At 39.9% G+C, this 17,263-nt stretch overlaps 1 protein-coding gene across 1 annotated transcript; it reads right to left on the reverse strand.

Annotated features, from left to right (window-relative positions):
• Positions 1 to 4,202: 4,202 nt before the first annotated feature.
• lgalslb (lectin, galactoside-binding-like b) lies at positions 4,203 to 15,495 on the reverse strand. Its single transcript, XM_079729918.1, has 5 exons — positions 15,450 to 15,495; positions 14,896 to 14,961; positions 14,732 to 14,820; positions 9,058 to 9,250; positions 4,203 to 5,971 (listed from the first exon to the last, which is right to left on the reverse strand). The coding sequence occupies exons 1-5, from the start codon at positions 15,480 to 15,482 to the stop codon at positions 5,828 to 5,830; spliced, it is 525 nt and encodes a 174-aa protein (XP_079586044.1). The 5' UTR covers positions 15,483 to 15,495; the 3' UTR covers positions 4,203 to 5,827.
• Positions 15,496 to 17,263: the final 1,768 nt, after the last annotated feature.

Genomic DNA, 17,263 nt, shown 5'->3' on the forward strand with positions numbered 1-17,263 from the left:
GCTGTAATTGACTGCAAAGGATTTGCAACCAAGTATTAAAAAGTGAAAGTTTGTCAAATTAACAATTTATGATTGTTAATTTGTCCCATTACTCTTGATCTCTTAAAAAGTGGGAGGCTTTTTGGATGATTTGGATGTAAATACCCTCAAATTAAAGCTGAAAGTCTGCAGTTAAAGCACATCTTGTTTGTTTGATTTCAAATTCATTGTGGTGGTGTATAGAGCCAAAATGATTAGAATTGTGGGTATTTTTGAGGGTAATTACTGGGTAAGCTGCCCTCTAAAATTTTGGGTAACATCCATAATTAACTAATTGGCGCTTTATTAGCCGATTAAACTCCACAAGGATACTGGCTTTCTCTGTCGACATTACTGTCTTTCAGAGGCTATAGTGGAAGACCCTGGTATCATATGAATCTAGACAACATAAGGTGTCCACTGCTATCAACTACCCAGGGGGCAAAAAACAAGTTTTTTAGGGAATCAGACATGGTCTGCTTTCAATGGTTGTCATACAAAAATGAAATCTATGATGTCTGAGGATCACAACCTGGGTGGACAACCCGGTCAACAAGCTCCCATAGAACTATCAGTTATTACAATTTTACATTGGACCTGTTTGCATAAGGTTCAAACAGAACCAGCTATAAAACATAATTCACCTTTTAATCTTTAATAACATCACCCAGAGAAGACAGTGCCCCACCAAGCACAGTGAGTCTGAACGAGTTCTCTCTGCAGTTGTCAGCTCTGCATTTGAGGCACTGATTGGAAGTCAGCAGCCACTGCTCAATGCAGGCTTGGCATGCAACAAGACTTTTGCAGCAAATGGTGACAAATGGCTCAATCATGGGACCTGCAAGATACAATCAGAATTACAAATTAGTCCACTGTTTTGTTCAGTGTTTTGTTTTGCCTTCTTTCTTGATTATTATTATTATTATTATTATTATTATTATTATTATTATTATTATTATTATTTTTTGCATTGTGATACCATTGCAAACCCTTGGTTTGCAAGGGTTCGATGTGGTTGTGTGTCGATGTGGTTGTGGACCCATTACGCCATTTAATAGCGTAATGGGTCCACAACCACAATGGACTAAAGTAAAGTTAATGAGGAAGAGGACCACTGAAAGGTCTTAGGAGTACTTCTCCATATAAAAGGTACACTTGACAGTCAGCGCGTAAATGATTTATTTACCTTAGCCTTCTCCTCTTATTCCTCGACTCCCGGAACTGCTCCTCAGGCACAACAAAACTCTTCCTTGAGTTTTGTTTCCAGTACACTGATCCTTTGTAAAAAAAAAAAAAAAAAAGATTATAAGGATGCCCTCTCTAAAAATGTTATGCTGCTAATGAAAATGTATTAAAAGCAATATGCACTATTCATTATTGAAATGTTATATTAATAACCGACAGTATACTGCAAAACCTTGCATCCATCTTCAAAAACGAGTTATGGGTTCTTCGCCCACCAGTTCAAGGCCATATGAGATTGTTTTCTCAAGTCAGGTTATGAATATAATAAAAATTTCCCATTCAAATGAATGACTAAAAATCAGAACATAATGATAAGCTCCCATGAAAAGGGATGAAATAAATGGAATTCTGTGGATTTAGGTGAAAATCGGTACAGTCAGTACATTTTGGTCTGAATCATGAAAGTGAAACTGATTCAACCATACAAACCTTATATTTTCTGAAAGCAGGTAATCTCAGGATGTGATCTAATATGACATCAGGCATGCCTCACCTTTGTAATTACTTGGAGGTTTATAAATTGGGGGTACTACTGAAAACATCTGAGACTGCACCAGTTAGGGAAAACAGATTAAACCCCATAAACAATATATTTTCTGAAAGCATATAGCCACAAGATATCATAAATCATACATGGAAACAGTCCTCATCCTCCCCTTCACTTTTTTATCCATGTATAATACATAGAGTATCGCTAATGCAGGTGTACAGGCAATACCTTTAGGCCTGTGGCAATAACAGAAAGGTACTAAACCCCCTAAACCATACATTTTATTAAGGCATATGTACTGAAGATGTCCTAAAACCCAAGTTAAAACAGGTCCATTCCAACCATACCATCACTTTGCTACCCATTCATAGTACAGTATTGATGTATCCGATTTGCCTTTTTTTCTAACATGGGCTACAAAATAAAGATGGGGAGGCAGGCATTTATTTGAATTCTGAATGCATCTATCATCATCTCGTCCGAACCCAGTCAGCATGGACAACAAAGATGCATTTGTGCAGAATGCAATACTTTTCCATGTCCTCATTCAACGACAGAGCTGCTATGATCAGTTAGTTGAGGGTTTGAAGTACTGCAAGGTAAGTTTAGACTTAAATGTAACTGTAATTGCATTCTAGTGTACAACAGATAGTGAATTGCTTGTGTATGATTTTTATAGCACTGGAACACTGTTCAGTCCCATTCAAAATAAACAATGTGAATTATCTACAAATTGCACGGGTGGTCAGATACCAACTACATTACTTGCCCACCACCCCCAATCGCTTTGCCTTTTTTTTTAAAAAAAATATATATAAATAAAACACATTCAGTTAATTCTCAACCAGCAGATTAATCGATTATGAAAATAATTGTTAGTTGTAGCCCTAATCCTCAAATTACCAATGTAGAACTTCAATATTAACCAGTTATTTTGTATCAATAGATTTATTCTTCTTATTCTCAGGGTAACATAACACAGAGCTTGCGTGTTGCTGACGGATGTCACAATCTCTGTGTTCGTCAATCTATTTATTGAGTCTTAAAAACAAGATGGCGTTGACGGGTGAACTACTGATGGTATCATGCCTTAGGTGTATAAAATGTCCTTTTTAATAAACAATCTGTACACTTACAAAGTTATCAATGCCTCGTTTTATATGTTAAGACCCTTATTATACTACCAAAGAAGTGTCGGGCTACTTCTAGCCTTTTAAGTGGTTTAAAGTAGTGATTTAGTTTTTACCATAACAAATGCCCCCATCGTTCCAAGTTTATAGCGTTTTTGTAGAATCTGCTAAAAACAACCAACTAAAAATGCGTCTATACGCGCCAAACGAACATTCCAACTCGTTATCATATTAAACATATCCCAGATCCATTTTACACCGGAATTGTCCTTTAAGTGATCAGAGGCATTTGTCAGCATATCCAAATTAAAATCACCCATAACTAAAACTTCGGAATTAGAATAGTGGGAGAGTAGGTCAGCCAGACGATCAATAGACCCAGCATCCTCTGATGGAGGTCTATATACTCTGACAACAATAACAAATTACTAAAACCAATATCTATTTTAAGAGAAATTAAAATGACCAAAAAACATTTCGGTTTAGAGATTGAAAGTATAACAGAAACAAAAACAAGACTTAACATAGATGGCCACACCACCACCTCTATGAAGCATGTCGGATCAATATATCAGGATCAGCTTGCAAAGCTGATATTTTCAAGGGATCAAGTTTTTCATTTTGGAGTATGCTTCTAATGTTCCAGTTTGGGTAACATCAGCTTCAAGCCTTTTTTTTTGCTGCAGAGGGAGCTAGCGTTACAGGGAGCAGATGGACGGGTCATTGGAGGGGAGAAAGGGAAATCAGACAGGTGTGAATGAGGGACATTTTAATGAGATCCTGACATGAATTGAATTGGAGTTTTCAGCAGGACCCGGAGGGTCTTCTTTAACTGAGGTTCATGGGGTGGGGTCGTGCTGTGGTAAATATCAGTCCAAATGAAAAGCAAAGAGTTGAATGTAATATTTGGTAAGTTCTCTCATACCTTTAGCGTTTGGATGGTTTGAATATGAATACATCCTATAGAAGCTAGACCTACCCTCCTTTAAACACTGCACTGTTGTGTGAGCCCTTAGCAAACATGTGGAGGCTTCTGAGGGGACCACAGCTTTACCGCTAAAATGAAACCGTATATTTGGGTATTTTGGCATAGCTTAAGTTTCCAGTTCTGCTTACTGTTCAGACTCCTTCCAGTTAGACTTATTAAATGAAACTAAGCTTAATATGTACATATGCACCCTCTACAGTGCCTCTGAATAGGATGGTATTGGATATAGGTCACATATAAGGCTGGAGAGGATGAATCATATAAACTCAAGTCAGATATTAAAGAGTGGTAAAAACATTTTATTTTGTTACGAGCTTCCAAAATTGATAAAAAGGTATATTCAATGTTGTCATTCATTGTGTTCATCATATATGTCTAACTGATAATACATAAAGGTTTAACTGAATGGATCAGAACCTTGTATCAGCAGACAATCAGAATTAGTATTTGAGAAAATAACAAAAATTAGCCCTTCAATAACTTCAATTCAAATTAATGATGTACAATCAATATTTATGAAATCAAAATATAACCTGAACCTTATTTAATTTTAAAGGGTATACTTGTTATTTAGGACAATGTTTTCAACTTGACCGTTGTCCTGAAAAGTTCAGGACCACTAGCTTGGTTTGGCAACATCTACATATGTTTGAGTATGGATATTTCACCGCCTTGTACAAACCAGTTAACAAAAATACCATATCATACCTATTTTGACAATATAGCAGAATAAATAAATTGTATGATAAAATTAATATAAAATAATATTCCTCACTTTAAACCATAAAGCATTTTTCCTTTATCAACCACTACACAGATAAGACTCATGGGCCCTAGTCCGTATGAATTGTGACTTACAGTGACCCTGTTTTACAAATAACAACTACTAATACATGGGCAGTGATAATGGACAAATTGCTGGTCTTACACAACACTCCACATCCAAATCCAACATCCAAAAATAATCATACCACCAACGTTGTATTTTCAATAATATATAATATAAATTACTTCAAACGTATTGCTCAAAGGAAATACTGGCTTTCAACATGTGAAAAACTGTTTGAGTAAAAAGGGCAAACAAATGAACACACCAGACTTTAACCACTATCGTAATACTGAACTGTACATCTTCGATGATATGCTATTGATACTACAAAATGTACTGATTCACATCCGTTTCAACTGTAGACGTTATGCGGCTTCAGACCAATTCATGCCTTTCCCTAAAAGTCCTTGACAGCTCAATACCATTATCTACTTCATTTACAGTTCTTTGATGAAGAAACTATTTGCCCAGTTCCAGGTTTCCAGAAGAGTAAGAACTCGAACATGAGGTGGATCATTACTGCAGTTTTTTACGACTCTTGCAAACCATGTTTCAGAAAAATTTTACCCGTTCTCAAGAACAGTTTTCACAAACATACATACATACTGTCAATTAAATGATTGAGCACCAGTCTCAATAATTGGCAGTACTGATACTAATGGCTGTAAATTGATATTCAATTACAGCTTAAAAAAAAAACATATATATATATAAAAATACACCAAGACCGGGGAAGGTCATTCTGAAGGGGCCATACCGTAGGGGCCACACCGTAAGGGCCACACCGTAGGGGCCATTTGAATTGATTTTGAATTAGGAATTGTTTTAATTCGAAAACTGGATTTGAATCAAAATTTTAGATAACAAAAGATTCACAACCCGAGAGCATAAACATAGTTCACTTTGGATCAACAAACGACATATACGTATTTACATATAAACCATTACCTGTATTTTTGTCTCGGCCCCAAGTGAATTCTTGTAGGACAACCTAAAAGTGCATTCAATAGAAGTTCAGTTAACAATAAGATCCCCCATCCTAAACCAAGCCAATAACAATAGTTTCCTCGCTCTTGGATTAAATAAAAACACACACGCGCACAGGGACACACGCACACATACACACACTAGCCCAGCTTGGTGATCTGCAGAGCTCCACCTATCTGGACGGTGTCGATAGAGGACAAAGATGTAACTTTGTGATAAAAGTCAAACAGCTGATGTCCATCCACAAATATCCGGAACCGCTGATGTTCACAGTGTATCTCAATCTGAAGTGAGAAGGCAGGAGACAAAAAACAAGACACCCCCCATGTTAGCCAAATTCAAAATCCAATCCTGTTCTTTAATGTCTTACCTGGGAACCAACTCCAGATGTCCTTAAAGATCCCATATCATGCTTTTTTTTAGGGTTAATAATTGTATTATTAGATTACTAAAATACTAATAGAATAGGGTTACATGCCTGTATGTTAAAAAATACCCATTATTATTCTCACACTGTTCATCTGCAAAACCAATTTCAGCGTCTTTCAAAAACAATCTGTTTTGTATCATGTCGCTTTAAGGCCCTCCTACCGAGTAGCCAAGTCTGCTGTGATTGGTCAACCCGCCCACTCTGTTGTGATTGGTTAAACTCTTTGTGCGCATGTCAGCAAATTCACAGCCCCGAGAAGTTGTATACATTTCGGTTAGCCGGGAGGCAGGTCTTCTGCGCTTCAGCACCGCCCACCGCAGTCTGACGTCACACTCATAAGGAAGTGAAGTTTGAGCGTAAACGAGCCGTTTCACACTTATTGAGGGGCGTTCTCGGTGGGCGCGAATACTCCCCCTGGCTCGGACTTAGATTTTTCTAGCTTCTAGCCCTGCACATTCAGTTCTCATAAGCGCCCAATCTGTGGAATAGTTCGCTGCCTGTAGTCCGGGAAGTGGATTGCTGAGGAATTCAAATCCATACTTCAAAAGTTCCTGTCTACCCTCTCATTGGGCTCCTAGGAGGCCCCCTCAGCTCACATTACGTTGATGTCCTACACTAGCGTACCTTTACTGCAGACTCGGAGAGGCCCTAAATTACCAGTTTCCTATTTATTTCTTGTCCACCCTGCCCAATCAAACTGCTTTAGCGTGTTGTGGTCATCGTGTCCGGACGCTTGGGCCTCCAGACGGCAGCCAGCCTGCTTATCAGCCAGCCCTCCATCACCATGGACAATACGTTTGCTTGTTATACTATCTACATCAATTATGGCCACACATTGAAAAAAGGGGGGACGCAAACACATACACCTTCATGATATTAAAGGGATACTTCACCGATGGAGATATGAAGGTTATATGAAGTCAATAATTCTATGTATTATAAATGTGCAAAAAATGTGAAATTGGTTCATCCTAGCCTGAGAAGAGGTAGAAAGTGTCTATCTGGCTCAAAAGTAAGAAATCCTCCAACTACCACAGTGCATTGCACTCCCTGCACCGCCCGCCTGTTTCCGTTTGAAGGACGAAGGACCCATTATACTAGCGGGAGTGGTAGCGCGAGCAAACTTTGTGTAAACATATCCCTGTGATACGTTGACTAGTTTAGACTTCTGCCCACGTTTTTTCAAACGCATCATTTGTATATTACTGTACAGCATAAAAACATTTGCTAATTACAGTAGCTCAGGATATCAAGTATTTGTACTCAACCTTTTCTCCCCAGTTGAAATAAGTGTTTATCTTATACAGTAGGCCTACTTTAGTATAACAGCACTTGGGTTAGTAAACAAATCACAACAACCAACATCATTTTGAAGTTTCATTCATGAAAAAATATTAACTATTACAAAAATAAAACGTGTAGGGTGTGATTGGTAGAGTCAAAATAGTCACAGCCCATCTTGAGCATCTACTGTCTCCTGGTAGCCACGGTACTGCCCATCTGGGTAATTGTGGCTGGGTAATTAGCTCTGATGGCCTGGACAACACAGGAAGCCGATACTGTCTAAGAAAGAAAGAACAACATTAGCAAAGCAAAATAAAAATCATGCCTTGAGTAGCCTGTACAGCATTACACAGACTTCAAGCTAACTTACGTAGCCTATGCTCTGCCAATAAGATCGGGTACTTTCGGATAACTACATTGTCATGTTCCCCGGGACTCAAAACTATTTTAGCCAAAGTGTAAGTAAAAGAACAAACATTTACTCTATGCTCAAACATCTGTTTCTCCCTGCTGGCTTAAGCTGGCGTTTCCAGTTCACTTTCTGGGTCTGGAAATATGTATCCACTACCCAACTGTTCAGATGAGGCGTACAGCCTGGGTGAGAGGTTACACACATGGCCCCGTCCGTGCCAGATTCAGCAATTTATTCTAGAAGAAACTGGCATCGCTGAAATACGCTGCAGCACAGGGACTCTGTGATAGTGTCTATAGGCGAACAGAGCAAAACGGCGCGCTCCGGCTCCTCGTTCTCGGCAACAGGCAAGGCTTGTTCAGCTGCAGCCGCAGCAGCCACCTCCTCCTCTAGTTGTGTCAATTCTTCCTGGCTGTATTCTGGCTCGTACAAATAGCCCTGAATGTCCAAATCCAACAATAGATTTTCAAAATCCACTTCGGCTGTTTCACATTGCAAATGTGTTCTCTAGCTAAGCGGTGAATAAACATGCCAGACATTGTGTTTACATCTCGTACGCAAGCTCTCGCCCCCCCCCCCCCCCCCCATTCCTTATTGGTGGGCTCACAAATTCGTGGAACCAGTGGTTTGTAGTCCTCTGCCCTTCTAGCAGGCAAGCAAAGTTTTACCAAGATGACGTCAAACGCGTCATTTGACGTCATCTCGGGAGAAAATTAGATCAGGAAAGCTGGGCCAAGGGAAGACTGGGTTAGACTGAGGGAATATATATATTTTTTTTATATTACAATAGCGATTTTATAATGATAGAACGCCGGTTCTGAATGGGTGAAGTATCCCTATAAGTCTCTCTAAAAGGAGTGAAAGCTAAGCTCATACAAGCAGTGTTTCACCTAGATTTTTTTGTAGCAGTGGTGCTGTGAGTTGGTAAAACTCACAGCTCACGTTGGTAAAAATAACCCTTTAAATGTTACTTCTGGTAAGTTTTTTTTGGGAATGTATAGATTGAGCTTCCAAATATGACATAACAACCAACAGAGTCAAGGTATCTGCTGAGACCAGATCATTGTGCAAGTATGTCTTGAACTGGCAGAAACTCTTTTTTTTTTTTGCAGTGGCGCTGACAATCCCTGCCGCTGCTGAATGCATATAGGGGAAACACTTTACAAGCCCAACATTTAAAGTTCCTCTGGCTGCACAGGCCTAAAAAGGACCCAATAACCTCAATAACACCACGTGACATATACCCTGAAGGGCTGGTTGGCGATGAAGGGGAAGTAGTCAGTGGACGCTTCCTCCTGCGTCCAACTCCCAGAGACGCGAGCGTTGCGCAGGAACTGGCGATCAGAGAAGCGAGCGGTGAGTTTCAGCGCTGTGTCGTTCTGAGACTGCTGCTCTTCCTGCTTCAGGCCACATTCACATGCCAGGCTGATGTCAAAGCTGGAGGAGAAGCACACAGTGTGGTTTGACAGTTTGCATTTGATGTAAAGTCAGCACGGACAACTCGTTTAAAATGTTCAAAATGTTGATTTATACACAATAATATAGTTCCAAGAGATGTTTATATAATGGTATAAATTAGTTAAATTCATAGAAGATATACCAACATAAACACAAAATAAAAAAAACTATCAAGAATACAATATTCTTTGAAAAGGTAACATTCCAAGCGGTTCCGAAAATAAGGAATACCTCTCCTGGATTTATCATGAATCCAGGTGAATCCACAATGTATTGGGAATTAGTTCCCAAAAAGAAACTAATGAACTAATGAAATTAATGCTGATTATTTGTTATAGTCGCAATATATTAGAAACATTTTCTGAGGATAGACTTACACTACCAACTTGATTATTTTACTTTTGAATCAAATAAGTGTGTGTGCGTGTGTGGCCTAGAGGGCAACTTTTGCTGCATTTATATTGTGGATGTAATTCTTGGATAACCTAAAAAAAAATAGAAAGTTGTTACTACAGATGCCCTTTACCTAGTCTAACAAATAAGACTTTAAACATCTAGAGTCTGATGGTAGACAAGCTTACATCTGGGTGAACGTGTGTGTTTCCTTGTTTCAGTGTTTAATCTTCTTTCGCTTCAAATGTATTACAACCAATCTTGTTGTTGAGGGAAGAGCTATGTAGATGCACGTTAGATAGATGAGTCTCTACTAGAACTAGTTGCTTATTTGATCAATTTTATGAAATGTTTGGTTTCTATCTTCATTGTTGAATGCATTAATTGCTTCTAATAAATTGCTTCTAATCTACCCCCCAGCATGGTAGAACTTCCGGACCTTAGACGCAGTGGCAGTTGGTGATCAAAAATGTTGGTGGGGCACAGAAATAGACAGCGGGTCTAGGGTCTAGGGTGACAATTAGTCACCCTAGACCCTAGGGTAAATAATTGCATTTTGGGGATGGCCACTACCTATTTACCTACTATTCATTCAGATTCATAGCCTACATCCTGCCTTGCAGGGCCTGGACAAGCTTACACTGCATATAAACAGACCTACTTCATGGCCATTCCACCAGCAATTGCTATTTGACCCATTGTTGTTATTCTGATATTGAGACAAATCATGATCACTGCCCTATAAGCGTCCATTTTTTGTGAGTCTCAATGTCTACTTTAAATGCAGTTAGAAATATGGGACAGTTGCTTCATTTTGTTTATATGCCACAGGCCGAAAGACTGAATTAATATGTAACTTACTTGCTCCTTTTAAGTATAACATTGCTTGGGGAGTCCAATTCCTCCACTGAAAAGGGTGGACAGTGCTTACAACTCTCCGCTAGTTAGCGATCTATCTCTTCTCTACATGTAATTTTGTTGCGCGAATGCTACTGAGGGAGGTAGCCTATTTGATTGATTCGCTGAATTGTCCAATCATGTGGCGATAACAAAAAAGAAAAGCGATAGCATTGGCCTGGGGCGCACGCTGGTACGACCCGAGGGCGAATTTTCTTGCGCCAATGAAAAGCTGTCTCTGCTTGATAGACAGCAAAAAGTTAGCGAGTTTACATTGACTTCAACGTGGCCGGCGCCCCTGACTTGGAGGAGGGCTTTATTTCGAATGACCAATAACTAGCCTAGCCCAAATCATTGACGTTCAGACGCATTTAAATGGTTGCTGGCAGTGACAAGTATCTCACACAATTAAACGAGGATAAACGCTATGTATTTTTGTTGATTTATTTCGTATTGATAATAGTTGATTAATAGTTGGCAAATATATTCAAGTGAATATTTCACGGAGGGGCGGCGCCCTAGCGCCCTCTATTGACCAACCGCCACTGCTCAGAAGTGCAAGGCTCTTCCCTTGGGACTGGATCGAGCTGCGGTCGACCCAAAAACAGCCTTCAATTATTTTTAGTCTGCTGGTTCATGGGTCGTGTGTATTTTGTGACTTGCACAAAAATATGCCTCTTCCTGTAACGCTATATTCGATTTGCTTTAAAATAATTGTTCTGGTTTGTTTAACCCCAGGTCAATTGTTGACTTGGTCCATGCAAAGATGTTAATCCACCATTTTTATTCACCACAGCTGCTCCAGTGTTGTAGAAAGTGTTGTGCCTTCTGAAATTGGGCATATAGCCATCAATTGACTTCCATTATATGCCAAAGGAGGGTTTAGCACCTCCTATATCTGTATCTTGGTTTATAAAACACAATTAAGCACATATAAACTGCACTGGCTAGGTAGCTTTCTCCAAAAGTGCACACAAACAGAAAAACCAACAAGTTTAAGGGTTAACACATCACTGTGCATACATTTAGAGACTGAGGCATGCACATAGAATTCAGAGTGAAGATAGTGGCTTTGTTAAAAGTTGTGTAATAATTTTGAATTCTGAATGCAGAGCAACATATAAATTAGCCACGAGGTTAAGTGTAGGTGGGAGTGTCTTTATCAGCTTTCAAAGTTGCTCTGCATTCAGAGCTCAAAATTATCCCACAGCCACTATCTTCACTCTGAATTCTATCTGTGCACCACTCAATCAGATACATTCAATCGGATTGGAATCGGATTTTGCGTTCTGCACATGAGAACAAATTGGGGGAAAGGAACTTTGGCTTAGGCTCAATTTAGACGGGGACAATCTAGACAGAAAACGCAAAAGTGGCGTTGCGTTCTCACTTTTTATGCTGCTTTTAGACAAGCGTCTTTGGGGGGAAATCTGCGTGCATACGTTGACGCAAAAGTGTATGAAATTCGATGTAAAGTGTGATGTGTGACATAAAGAGGTCGTACCGGGGTACGACATGCTTCATCCAAAGAATCTTTTTTCTCACCGCCATGTATACTCATACAATTGCAGTTGTCCTATTGAGGAGCATAATCAAACTATGGCTTTAATCAGATTAAGCGGTGCATGTAAACATACTGACTGTTACCGAGTCTGTGAACATGCACAGTGGCCAGTAAACGCAGAATCCAAACTTGTGGAGCTGATTGTTTGGCCACTACCTGGCCAGGGCCCCGTTTCCCGAAAGCATCATTAGCCTAAGTGGATTGTGAGGTGCGTCGTACGAGCATCGTACAGTTTTCACACCGTTTCCCGAAAGCATCATTGGTAACGAACGTCGTGAAAACGCTCGTAGCTAACAAGGACTCCAGGGGTACTCGTAGGATGCTAAGAGCATTGTTAGCCTACTATAGCCTCAGTGGCGTCACCAGCGGACATTCCGTGTATTGGATGTCTTTTATTAAAACACATCCAATACCAGGGAATTCCCAGCTGCTGCAATTTCGCAACCAAAAACAGTGGTTATTGCCGATATATTACTCATACAGTTAGATTCAAACAGCAAGGATAGAGACATGTTAGAAGTCAACAACAACATAATTTATTGCAGCAATTTAAGAATCCAAAAATACATGCGCAGCCGAAATGTACAGATCAAACGCCACGTCACAAGGCATATAATAAAATCAAATGATTCCATTGCTCTTGTGTGGGAGGTTGCTTTTGACCTGCACTTGCTGTCTCCCTCTGATTTGAATTCAACCATCGTGGTTAAAATGTCTTCATATTGATCAATAACAGAAGACATAGGCTACTGTAGACATGAATCATGCTGAGACCAGCGGGTGAATTTCTGCAGGCGTTTTTTGTTGCAATTGTTTGCATTAAGCACTCCGGGCGCTTCGGTGAGGCTGTGATGAAGTTCACTATTTATTGGACCGTGTCTAGAAGGTAACGAAGATCCCTGACCATAGTTAATCGCGTTAGTCTACACTCAGACGTGAACTCATTATTGCATGCGGGTGTTATGGAAGAAATTAACCCTATATTCTATGGCAAATTATGATCATTGTCAGGCCTATACATATATTAATGGTGGAAAATAGCTAGTCATCTTTCCCCTATAAATAGTGTCTGACACGAGTTGGGCCGAAAATGCTGATTCCACTGGAGGGTCCAAGGGATCAGAATGTACAAAAACAGTACCATAATCACAGGACTTTGAACCAATCGAACATGCTATTTTTCTAAACGTTATCTGTATGGTCTGACATGTTATTAAGTTTGGAAGATGACTTGCAAAAAGTGAAGATATAAGCAGCAGGACGAGAATCATTCTGCAGTGTCTTTGCAAACCTCACTCGGCTTCGTTGTTGCTTGTTCGCGGGTAACAACAAAGTCTCCTGTCATACTTGATCCGGACACCTCGATTCCTCATACTCTCTTGTTTAGTTGAAGTGATAGGAATCGGTTATTTTCTACCAGTGTCTTCATTCATAAAAAAATTAAAACATTCGGGAGTTTGCAATAATACAAATTATTCTAAAGAGGTCTAGACTCCGTGCGCAGCCCCGCCTTCTCCAGTGAACCAAGAAAGCGCGCCTTGACGAATGGGGGATTTGACCCCCTCGGTTTTACACAGGAAACCTGAGATAAGAAGGTGAAATTGTCGGGCGTGTCAAGCTGCGACTGAACCAGCTTGGCAGTGTAAAAAGACCTAGGCTATAGCCTACATCATCCTGCCCAACAATATGGGCGTGATCTAGACCAAGCTCTCCTAATCGGGTCAGCAATAGCCGTGTGTCAATGCCTAGCCTCTGCGTTTGAATGATAATGAATGAATGGTATGTTGCATTTTTAATGTCTACAAATATTCTAGACTAGAGAGTGCGCGCCAATCAATGAAACCTTATGCGGAATCAGATAAAGTCAGCTCTCTTTGCTGTGCAAAGCATGTTTCAGAAATCAGCACATTAAGATAAATGTAGTTGTCACACAAGCTATTTTTGATTTTTGTAATATGGAATTATTTCAGGGGGAAAAATGTCGTGAAAAAATGTGTGCACAGCGCATTCAGGATTAGGACTGATATCGGCCTGGGCCTAATCAATTGTGTTTTAATATCTTGAGCATTGATATTATTGCAGTCTATTCGTTTCGTAGGCTACTCTACTGTTGGCTTTGATGGGGGGATATTTTAACGCTTTTTAACCCCATTTTCCTGCGACATTCCTGTGTCTCCCCCTCCTACGGAGCCAATTTCAACACCGTGTCAGTTGACAGTTACAATCCTACGAACGCTGTGAGTGCAGTGAACGTGCATTCATGTTAAGAGGAGTTTCGGGAAACGCTCCAAAGAAATTTACGATGGATCGCAAGATCCATCGTGAGAATGATTGTACATGCGTGGATCCATCGTTATCGGGAAACGGGGCCCAGGGCAGTTGATAAGAGCGTACCTGGGTTGGACAAAACAAAGACACAGCTATGGGATTTGCTAAACACTCACTTGGGATCTAATTAATGTGAATCGATGGCCAACTGCCCAATTTCGAAATGTGTCCACAACGCGAGGGGGCTGAGTTGAAAATAAATCAGATAAAGAATTAACCAGAGGTTAAAAACTGAACAGCATTGGCTGAGTCAGGATCAGGTGGAAGAAGTACGGTACCTGTCTGGCTCCAAGTCAACGATGCCCATGACGATTATCTTCTTCCCCGGGCGCAGGCCCCCTCGGATGCGTCCTCTGAATGGCACTGTCTATGAAAGACAAGAATACATCAGAATTGGATGTTCACCAAAGATTAGCAGACAGAAAAACTGGGCTTCTCTTACCAGAAGACGTGATGGGTCTTCCTTGATGGGTGAGATCAGACCAGGGCTACCAAGCGAATCCACATTCTGCAATACCAGCGAGGAAAAAAGAACAGGTTAATTATTCTCCTTGCAAGTCAGAGTGCAGGGCATGATAACCCCTAGGGTACCATATGTGTGATGGATCAAAGCTGACCCAGGACTTGAAAGCGTGGCACAATGTAATGCCACATCCTCAGGGAGTAACGGGAGGAGGGGTGGGATTATCTGGGTAACATAACTAATTGTCAGGTAATAGATATATAAACGATACAATTGCAGATGCACTGGATTCATCCAGTCCACATAATATTGAATTATTTCCTCGTCAAGATAAAACGAGACATGGCCTGCCTAACGTTAAGAGATATACCACATCAGCTAAATCGAGACTGCAAAACACGTTTTGCATTCTGATTCATGCATACACCACTTTGCATAGGGACCACGTTATATAATACAATTCACGCGCAAACACATTTTTTTGAAAATAGTATGTATTTGTATATTATAGTAGCCTATTTCCGAATACTCACTATTCCGCCCACCTCAGCTGCCTGCACCGCCATCTTGAACACTGAGCGCGGCTTTGACGCGCTGCCGCTGCGTGTCGCGGTGCCGCTGCTCCATCAAGATCTGACGCGCTGCCGCTCGGCTGGGTGTATCGGTATACTGCTCATGGCACCTGGTGCAACCTTTAATAGGTCCATGGTGCAACACACCTCGTAATGGGCCGTGGGTTTGGGATATGTAGCAGTAGCATTTTGCTCTTCATAAGGGTTATTCATATTTCATTTTTACTACGATCATATATAGGCCTATAGCCCGACAACCAATACGCCCATTTAGGTGGCTTATCAATTCAACTGGCATATCACCTCAGAAGGAATTCAAATTAATGGAATAAGCATTACATTGATAATGCAAGGGATTATCCTGCAATTGATAAAAGCAGTATTATTTTCAGTACCATGTCGCTCAGTCTCGTTTCTATAAACTAGGCTACTCTACACTGACCCTTTGTGGAAATGTAAGGCATTCCAGATAGTTATTTTCATGCATATCTATGCTACTAAACCTTTCACGACAATAACTTGGCCAGCTAGCTAATATTCATAGAATAAAACATTGCTTTTATTGTATCTGGAAAACCAAATAACCACATCAATACAAACTAGAAATCATACAATTTCTGAGGGAATTTGCACTCATTACATGCTTATGTTTGCATATATTCCTGTTTGTTTATGTATGTGTACGTAAGTATACACATGTGTACGTTTGTGTACGTATGTGTTTGTATACGTATGTGTGTATGTGTGTAGGAATACGTATAGCTATGTGAATGTCTGTAGCTCTGTATGTATGTCTCTGTATGTGTACTTATGGTTACATACGTGTACGTATGTATGACTATGTATATGTCTGTTTAGCTATGTTTACATATGTATGTGTCCTTATATATGTGTGTCTACGTACAGTATGTGTTTGTTTGCATATGTGTGCATACATATGTAAACGTATATGTACTTATGTTTACTTATACCAGTCTAGGTAGTACAGTGCGAACCAGTTCCATGGTACAAACATTTACAGTTCATTTCCTTCCATGTTGTGAGCTTGTTGTTCAGTCTGTTGTTTAAAGGTGTCCCTTTGAAGGTTGAGTGCAATGTATGTGTATTGTCAAATCCAAAAGTTTGATATCTAGAAAAGTATTACAATTATTGCTTAGATATTTCATGTGAGCAATCAACTCATCATGCTGAACATTTTGATCTATGGTTTCAATGATTTCACACACACACATGGGATTACCAATAAAATGTCACTTTAATTATCTTAAAAACTATTTGTGCTATTGGTAAGAAAATCTGTAGCACACGATTCCATTCGATATTTTTTTAATGCTTGTGTGAGGAAATAGCAACGAAAACCAGTAAAACAAAAAGTGGAAGTTGAACTTTCCAAAGAAGCCTTTTTGTGTGTGTGTGTGTGTGTGTGTGTGTGTGTGTGTGTGTGTGTGTGTGTGTGTGTATGTGTGTGTGTGTGTGTGTGTGTGTGTGTAGGCCTCAAAATAGGCCTCTCACTTTGAGAGACAGGAGAGATAACCGATCACCATACACAGAGTGAATCGATCAGCTAGATGGTGCCATAAAATGTTGACTTACAATGGAACTTGCCTGCAATGAGCCCTATGATCATGTATAGAAGATAGGTTATATTAAGTAGACTGACATGAACAGATTCTGAGATGGGTATTTCGGCCATTTTGCACCATGTTTCCTTAATTATAATAGTTGATCAACTGTCCAATTGTGTACTTTTCCCTTAATTTTACGCTTATTGTGTG

Source organism: Pollachius pollachius, assembly GCF_949987615.1.
Source record: "Pollachius pollachius genome assembly, chromosome: 2".
Taxonomy (NCBI): domain Eukaryota; kingdom Metazoa; phylum Chordata; class Actinopteri; order Gadiformes; family Gadidae; genus Pollachius; species Pollachius pollachius.